Source organism: Triticum aestivum, chromosome 3B, assembly GCF_018294505.1.
Source record: "Triticum aestivum cultivar Chinese Spring chromosome 3B, IWGSC CS RefSeq v2.1, whole genome shotgun sequence".
In the NCBI taxonomy this organism is placed as follows: domain Eukaryota; kingdom Viridiplantae; phylum Streptophyta; class Magnoliopsida; order Poales; family Poaceae; genus Triticum; species Triticum aestivum.
The window spans coordinates 184,221,946-184,231,159 of NC_057801.1; the positions used below are offsets into that span (position 1 = coordinate 184,221,946).

Below are 9,214 nucleotides of genomic sequence, written 5' to 3' on the forward strand. Positions count from 1 at the left end.
ATCACCTCAAAGTCGTCTTTCCAATCTTTTTCTATTGAACTGCCCTTATTATCGTCACAGGTAGCCCGATAAATTGTACTACAACAACACTATATGATGCAGTCATTCAACCTTTTATGCATAGAGTACCCCCAATGTCACCACATCTTTCCGCAAGTTATACTAGACAAGAATCATGTAATCTCAATTCCAAAATATTCAATCCATCAAAAAGAAACTTCAAAGAGCAAGACTCAATTCATCACAAAAAGAATAGAGGAAAAACATCATAAGATCCAACTATATTAACAAAACTCATGATACAATCAAGGTCGGCATCGTACAACAACATGAGAGAGAGAGAGAGAGAAAGTGAGAGAGATTGATTGAAAATATATCTACTAGTACATACCCTTAGTGCCGAGGATAAACTACTCACACGTCACCATGAGAGAGAGAGGAAGAGTTGTTGGTAATGGTGATGGAGATGGCGGAGATGTCATCGGCGGCATTCCGGCGACACAGGGGGAGATGGGGAAGGCCCCCTCCATCTTCTTTCTTGGCCCTTCGGTTGGAGAAGGAGCTCTCCCCCTAGATTAGATCTCTGTTTTTTGTCTTCCGTTTTCGGTATTTTCAGACGCGGACCACTGCTTCTTAAATATGCGGAGATCCGTAACTTCGATTGGGCTGATTTTTAATTATTATGTTAGGATATTTCTTGAGGCTGAAGAGTAGCTCCAACTAACATACACATGAGGCATGCGGTAGGACCACACGTTGGGGGGGGGGGGGGGGGCGTGCCCACCTGCTGGCTCACCTGATCTTCATCTTATGGCTGGTGGAGCCTTCTGGTGCAAAATAATTCCTGATTTTTTAGCCTGATAAAATTCTTTTTTTTGCAAAGTCCAAACACAGCAAAAAATAACAATCGACATTGGGCACTGAGTTAATATATTAGTCAAGAAAAATGATCTAAATTAGTTCCAAAAGTATGTCAATTACTCCTATAAAGGATGATGAAGTACCTGCCTCCTGGGCGCCTCCACGGGCGAGAGTGCCCTTCGCGCCGTCCGTTTTTAGGTGGCGTGCCACGAGGGCCACGCCATGCTGTCCAATCTAACCGGACGACGCACACCTGGATGACCTATGTCGGGGGTGCATGACAGATGGACTGCGGATAATATACTGGTTTAATATGTTAGTTCAATAAAATTGATATAAAAAGATGTCAAAACCATATATAAATGACCTGAATCATTAGTACTTCAAAAATTAGGATACATTTGAGGCGTATCAATTACAGACGGGCTAAATATATGCGCCGGCCAATGATGATTACGAGCTGATTTTGGGCTTCGGGGTTGGCGCCAACACATCATCACTTACCGGGTCACTTTTACATCGGTTAGTGATATGCCTGTAACCGATCTCTCAGTAGATCACTGATGATTCTTCACTAATGGGTGGCCGTTCAGTAATGAGGGGGCAGTGATAAAACGCTTTCTAGTAGTTACCTACAACCTCTAAAGAAATGGGACAATTTCTGCATCAATATCGAGATATATTTGTTGAGCCAACAAAGTCTGCCACCCAATCACAACTCCTAAGAGTATCTACAACCGGACTTGGCAAATCCATTCCCTATACGTCCGCGGGCGCGTCCGGACACGTTCACGGACAGCGCCTGCTGGCCCCTCATATGTTGCGCCGCACATCCATATACCTCAAATTCTGATTCTCAAATCCACGCAAACCATGCACGTCAATCATACTACACAAATTATCCGAATTCAACAGTTCGAAACAAAGGCAAAGCAAATCATAGTTCAACAAACCGGACAATCCAAAATAAAATTAATGTCTGAGCGTGACGGATGGCTTCGCATCACTGGTTGGGCACCTGCTCCGAGCGGAATGCGTCCTGCTCGTCATGCTCCGCCTGCATCTGGGCTGCACGATCCGCTGCCGCTGCCACCCTCGCTGCCTCTTACTCCCTACAGTCGTTGATCTCCTTCTTCTTGTCCGCAAGCCACTTCTTTGCATGCTCATCCAAGAGGATTTCGTCCACCAACATCTCCGACGGTGGTTTGGGATAGGTGGTGAGGATGGGGAACAAGGGTGGAGGACAGCGAGGGCTCGGGCGCGGAAAGCTTGGAGGGCGGCGGGAGAAGGAGGAAGAGTTTGGTGGATTTGATGCAATTGACGGTGGGTTGGGCTGTCGGGTCCGACATGGCGGACGTGCCCGGACGCCCCCATATCCGCCCTATATTTGGGATGGATACGAGGGGTGCCGGCCAGCCCGGGCATTTGAGGCTCGTTTAAGAAGCATGTTCGGGTTGAAACTTCATGACCGGACAGTGACCGGGCGGCCCATCCGGGCGTATGAGGCGGATTTGAGGCGCCCCGCTGTAGATGCACTATGTGAGTAGGTCAAAACTATGATTGGGCTTTTTGGTGCCTAGATGGACAGTTTTCGGTCTGGGCCTCATCCGTTGTACGTAGTTGAATCGAGACCTATTTACGGAGGTGTGTACATGATTGAAGGCTACGGCAAGTGATACTTTTAACCAACATGGGTGGCAGCATGATCTTAGAATTGCCCCCTCCCCCTCCCTCTCCGCTTTAGACGTTATACAGACTCTATATGTCTCTTTGTATTTCGCCTTTCTTATTTTTCGTTTCTATAAGAGGACCTTATTTGGCTGTGTGCATCTTAATTATGTAGAGGCCGGGTGTAATCCTTAAACCTTTTCTTTACCTCTTTACCTAATAATAAAGAGAATTGGGTTTCTGCCCGTACGTCATAAAAACTACCCTCGAAGTTTGCAATAATTACCCACCAATGCCACCCGTAAGTGGCAAAAACGATTTGTTTTTAATTTCGAGGGTAGTTTTTATGACGTACGGGCAGAAACCCAATTCTCTTTATTATTAGGTAAAGATTTCAAATATCGCTCGTGGGTTATGTTATTAACATTTGATACGGTATAAGAGCACCAATGGGTGGGTAGCGCGATGGCTAAGCCTACGATGCTCAACCGATTCCTGGTTCTCACCTTTTCTCTTTCCTTTTACCTATTTTAAGCGCAGTAATGGGCCAGCCCATGTGCTGGTCGTGGCGCCCCTGTTTTGTATTTCTTTTTTTATTTCTGTTTTGTTTTTCTTTTCTAGAAATTAATTTCGGATTCGTGGCGCCCCCTATTTTTTATTTCTTTTTACTTTTTTATTTCTGTTTTGGTTTTTTTATCTCAAAATTAATTTCGGATTTCCAAAATATCAAACAGTTGCGAGTTTTGAAAAAAGTATTAAAATCGTAAACTGTTTGTGAATTTAAAAAATATTCGAAAAATCATAAAATGTTCATGACTTAAAAAATTGCTCACATATTATAAACAAATCCTGATTTCAAATGAATTTTCATGAAATAAAAAATGTTCATGATTTTTTAAAATGATACAATATTCAAAGCATATTCAGTAATTTAAAAAACATGTCCATCAGCTTTTAGAAAATGTTCACAAAAATTAAAACACATCCGCAAATAATGAACAAAACTAATTGTAGCTTCCATAAAGGTTTTATTAGGAGATCTATAGAGCTCGTCGGGTAAAAAAGGGTTTCCGTGTTTTGTACAACGCTGAACCCAACAAAATTGACATAACTTTCTAAGGGTTAGTTTTTGTAAGCTATATTAAAATGACTAAATGTCTATTTTGCTTCCATACACAGTTATGCTTATTTTCGTATCACAATAGTGGTTATGGTAAACACCGCTACGCTAAGTCAAGGCGAGACACTTTATTTATCAATATAGCTCAGGCAGGGTCCGTCAATGCAGTTTGCTCAGCCACAAAATATTTTGGATTCGTAGCGCCCCCTATTTTTTTATTTCTTTTTACTTTTTTATTTCTGTTTTGATTTTTTATATCAAAATTAATTTCGGATTTCCAAAATATCAAACAGTTGCGAGTTTTGAAAAAAAGTAGTAAAATCATAAACTGTTTGTGAATTTAAAAAATATTCAAAAAATCATAAAATGTTCATGACTTAAAAAATTTCTCACATATTATAAACAAATCATGATTTCAAATGAATTTTCATGAAATAAAAAATGTTCATGATTTTTTAAAATGATCCAATATTCAAAGCATATTCAGGAATTTAAAAAACATGACCATCATCTTTTAGAAAATGTTCACAAAAATTAAAACACATCCGTAAATAATGAACAAAACTAATTGTAGCTTCCATAAAGGTTTTATTAGGAGATCTATAGAGCTCGTCGGGTAAAAAAGGGTTTCCGTGTTTTGTACAACGATGAACCCAACAAAATTGACATAACTTTCTAAGGGTTAGTTTTTGTAAGCTATATTGAAATGACTAAATGTCTATTTTGCTTCCATACACAGTTATGCTTATTTTCGTATCACAATAGTGGTTATGGTAAACACCGCTACGCTAAGTCAAGGCGAGACACTTTATTTATCAATATAGCTCAGGCAGGGTCCGTCAATGCAGTTTGCTCAGCCACGAAATATTTTGTTGTGACGCCTTAAACAATCAAGTCTTGATGAGCATCATATTGTTCGTTTTTGAAATTACATTTTAAAAGTGTCTTATCTCATCATGAGATCATTTGTATATACTTTGTGAATTTGATTCATACTTTTTTATATCTACGACACATGTATAACTTGATAGTTTTTTTCCGTTGCAACGCACGGGCATTTCCAAAAATGTTCGTTAAATCAAAAAAAGTTCGTAAAATTCAATAACTATTCCACCCAATTTCTAAAAAAAGTTCATCGATTATAGAATGTTTGCTAGTTCAGGAAAATTGCTTAAAAATGTTCACAATTTTTAAAAAATGTTTGTAAATAGCAAAAAATGTTCATAAATTAAAAAAATGTTCTTGATTGTAGAAAATGTTCATAAATTTGTAATAGTATGTTGTTTGCGATTTCAAATATGTGCATGAGTTTAACAAATTGTTCATAATTTCAAAATGTTCATGATTTCGCGAAATTGAGAGAGATATTGTATCTCGGTGATATAGCGAAATGTGATCATGACCATTGGACATTATGAATTTTTTTCTCCCGTTGCAATGCACGGGCCCTTTTGCTAGTAAGTAATAAAGCGTCTCTTTTTGAAAAAAGTTGGGAGCGTAAAAGACATCACAGAGATACCCTATTCTATACTTGGTACGAAGAATATAGAGGCAAATCGCACGCGGCGGTTGCATAATTGCTCGAGCTCGACCCATTTGGCTTCGGTGATTCTCCTCATGTTTTTTCCAGCGGATTTCCTTTTCTGGTTTCGTACTTGTTTTTTCAGTACTTTAGATTTTTGGTTTCTTCATTTGCTTTTAACCAAAATTTGAACCCGGTTTTCAATGTTTCTTCCTTTTTGATTTCTTTGTTCTTTTTGGGGGAGAGGGGCGGTACGGCAATATTTTGAAATATATGATTTTATTTTTCAAACCACATAAACTACATTTAGAAACCTGTGAAAGTTATTTAAAATACTTGAACTTTTATAACACATAATCATTTTTCCTAATGAACAATATTTCCAAAAATCATAATTTTTCTAGAAAATGCGTGAACATATGTTTAACAAGTAAGACCATTTTTCCTAATAATTATTATTTTGAAAGTCCAAATTATTTTACGTGAATATTTTCCTAAATACATGCATTTTGTAAGCACGATATGAACATTTTTACAAACATGAAAAAATATTATCTGATATAATTTCTGTTTATATATATGCTGATTTTCGCATTTTATTACATTTACATAAAAGAATTATTTTTCTGGAATATATTAAAGAAAGTAAATAGATGTTGTTATTAGGCCGCTTCTGTGCCAGCCCATATAACGATCTTAGAGGGCCGCACCTGCTATAAAATAGGCGGACGGGTGCAGGGTTTGCCTCCTATCCTAGTATCCTACGCGATCCTCAAAAAAAAAAAATCCTAGTATCCTACGCATAGATAAAGGGCAGAACAAGAGCACGTCAAACCGAGTGTTCTTTTTCCGGAACGCGAAAAACAGCAGAGCGTTCCACGTTTGTTGCAGGGGAAGGAATAAAAAAAGAATAGGGTTATAGCTCGCTCGTCCTCGTCCTCGTCGTCGCTCACCATGGGAGCATCGATGCCGTGCGAAGCGTGCGGTTGTGCGTGCAGCGCCGGCGGCGAGGCATCCAAGGAGGAGCTGGAGTCGCCGCTGCTGACGGACATCGAGACTGGACCCGGCCACACCACGACGCCGCCGGACGCCAAGACGGGGAGGATCGCCACGTTCATCTTTCGGGTACCGGTACCACTATTAAGATGCTCCAGCATAAATAAAAAAACATATAGCCCTTAGATCGATGTGAACAATGAATATCCTACACATAAAATAGAAGATATTGCTACTAGCGCATAAAAGAATAGTGGGGGTAAACCCCACTGCAGTTTCTATATTAGCATAAAAGAACAGAGCATGTACAGATAACTAATCATTGTGCTCTGTTGCGGCTATATGGTTGCTTAGGGCAGATGAATTTCATTGCTTGGATCACTGACTCACCTTATAAGTTTGATAAGTTTCCCACATAGGTTGCGTAACGCAAAAGGATTCTTGTAGGACAAAACTCATTTATACGCTCTAATTCTATCTTAAAGCGGTCATCCAAACAATACACTCGATAAATCTTTTGTGCACTAGCTATAATTTAGTTGTTACACTGCTCCATCTAGTTCCTTAAACCCGATTTACCTCCCTTTATTACGGAGAATCCTTTCTATTATTCTTCGGTTGCCCTATTATTTACTTTGGCTTAATGACATGTACGTGGAGTGAAACTGAAATTTAACTGGACCGATACAAATATTTAATTCAAGTACGTCCATTCCAAGTCAATTGAAGGTTTAGGTTTGTTCTAAGTCAAACTTTAAAGTTTGACTACTCTACTAAAAATATATCAACATTTAGAATACCAAATTTGTTTTCTTAGTTTCTTCAAAAAAAATGTCTGCACTATATATTTGATATTGTAGATCTTAGCACTTTCGGATGGACTTGATCAAACTGTAAACAAATTTGATTTAGGAAAAAACTAGAACTTCAATTAATTTGGAGTGGATGGAATATGACTATTTATGAGGGTCTTCTTTATTTGATGGTAAACACATGTTCCAAAAAAGGGGGAAAACTATCTAGAATTCCTAGGAAAGAATGACCCTTTTTCAGGAGAAAAACAAAATACGTTAACATCATCAATTCCGTAAGAAAGGCCGATATTAGCTTAAACCTTTCTGCCTTTTATCTACTGAACCATCCAAATAACAGTTTTGAAGAATTCTCGTATATATTAAGTACATAATTCAATAAATTCATGTGTTCTTGTACTTTTCCTTCTCTAACATACACTTTGATTGATTGCAGGTACTGTTGGTCTTTCTGTGGGTGTATTTATTTGATTCGATGAGAAGATATGCGATTAAATACACCGAGGGGGATACAAAGTTTAGTCTGTTTGCTGTGATTCTTATGGCCTTACCAATGACTGACCCCTTTTTAATAATTGGCGGTTGAGTTACTTGCAAGTTATACCTTACCAATGACTAAACTCTTATGTAGAGTAGTTCGACATCCCTATTTTACCTTGGATTTCATAAAGAAGTGAGATGTCTCTATGGAATTAGAAAGTACTTTCCATGATATTTGTTTTTTATTCGTGGTGGTGAAATTATCTATGTGCAATTCAAATGGCATGAAAATGTCTAATTGACCAACAATGAGAAGCAGAAGGGAGACTTCCTTGAATTGTACCCCTGTTCCACAATCTAAGTGGTACACAAAAGTTAGTCTAATCCGTTTATCGTCATTAAACAGGCTTGTCGGTCGTGAAACCAACTCCGGCGCCCGCACATTGACGTACCCGGACGCTTGGTCTCACCGGCGTCCGCTATTTAAAGGCGGCCACATCCGGTTCAAACCACACCATAACACGTCCGCTCCACATCCTCCATGACCGTGAGCGTGAATGCGTTGTGGGAGAGCCCCCCGTCGGAGCGCACGAGGTGGCTGCTCTTGCGGCCGCCTTGGCAGAGATGTTGGCTAGCTTCCCTGAGGTCTCCGACGATGACCCCACGATGGAGGCGGGCTCCAACGACGACTACGGGCCACAACCTGCGCTGATGCATGCTGGCTTGACCATGGAGTAAGCGCAGATGTACTTCAAATCCGCCATGCGGAGGAGCAAACGGCGCCGGCGTCTATGTTAGTGTTCTGGAAGACGCAGGAGGTACAACTTCTTCCTCCTCGAGCAGCACCGGCTGGCGGAGGGTCAAATCTATGACTTGCACGCGAGCGAGGAAGCCATGGCGACTATGGACGCAGTGAACCACAACTTCGTTGTTGAGCAGTGGGCGCTCTACAAGGCTGTGTGCACACACGCCGCCGCTAACAACGCAGAGATGGCACAACCGAACGCGGAAGCAGCCTTGCGGCGCATGCGGTCAAGGTCGAGAACGTCGCCAGTTGCGCGTCCTATGCGATGTCAACACACTTTTAGGTGTGCCGGTGACAGGAGGAGAGTGCTAGCCCGTTGACGTCCATCATCGACCTCAAGTCCACCCGCAACGGACAAGTCATGGACACTGATGAGGAGTAGAGAATGGGAGGTGGGGGGCCCTCGAGTCCCAAGTGGGCCGGTCTATCTCCCATGTTCAACTTTCCACGCCGGCGACTACACATGGGTCTTATCCCCGTCGCTCATGTAGACGGCGAGATGAACCCAACGATCGTCGGAAGGTAAACAAGGACATGGGGGAGGGGCACCGCGGTAGGCTAGGATTAGGTTCGATCGCCTTTTTAATGAAAAATGACGAAATGCAATGAATGTGCTCAAGCTTAAATGAAAATCATTCGGTTTGCATGCAATTCATCATGTTTGTTGAAATCTGGTTTAGAATGTATGTGGCTATGGTTGGATGGCAAGCCCCCGCATCAACGTCTGCGGATTGATCTCCACCAGTCCGTAGACGGATGCAGTGTCCAATTTAAAGGTCAATGCTACCCTTATTCCCTTGTATGTGAACACGACGTGTTGGAATGTGCTAGTGAGCATTTGGCCCAAAGTCCAACTAAAATTCTGAAATTCTCTTGGCCCATTCATGCACACATGTGAGTGGTGTGAGTGAGACTAAAGTTTAGTCCCACCCCAGAAGTTGAGAGAGACT

General features: G+C 40.9%; 1 protein-coding gene across 1 annotated transcript; it reads left to right on the plus strand.

Moving 5' to 3' along the window:
• Positions 1-6,034: 6,034 nt before the first annotated feature.
• LOC123065184 (uncharacterized) lies at positions 6,035-7,616 on the plus strand. Its single transcript, XM_044488534.1, has 2 exons — positions 6,035-6,296; positions 7,416-7,616. The coding sequence occupies exons 1-2, from the start codon at positions 6,126-6,128 to the stop codon at positions 7,563-7,565; spliced, it is 321 nt and encodes a 106-aa protein (XP_044344469.1). The 5' UTR covers positions 6,035-6,125; the 3' UTR covers positions 7,566-7,616.
• Positions 7,617-9,214: the final 1,598 nt, after the last annotated feature.

What these genes read in the sequence shown, in the direction of transcription:
- LOC123065184 (XM_044488534.1), top strand. Translation starts at nt 6,126, where the DNA reads ATGGGAGCATCGATGCCGTGCGAAGCGTGCGGTTGTGCGTGCAGCGCC. An exon ending in TCGCCACGTTCATCTTTCGG is followed by an intron (nt 6,297 to 7,415) that starts GTACCGGTACCA and finishes GATTGATTGCAG; the next exon opens with GTACTGTTGGTCTTTCTGTG.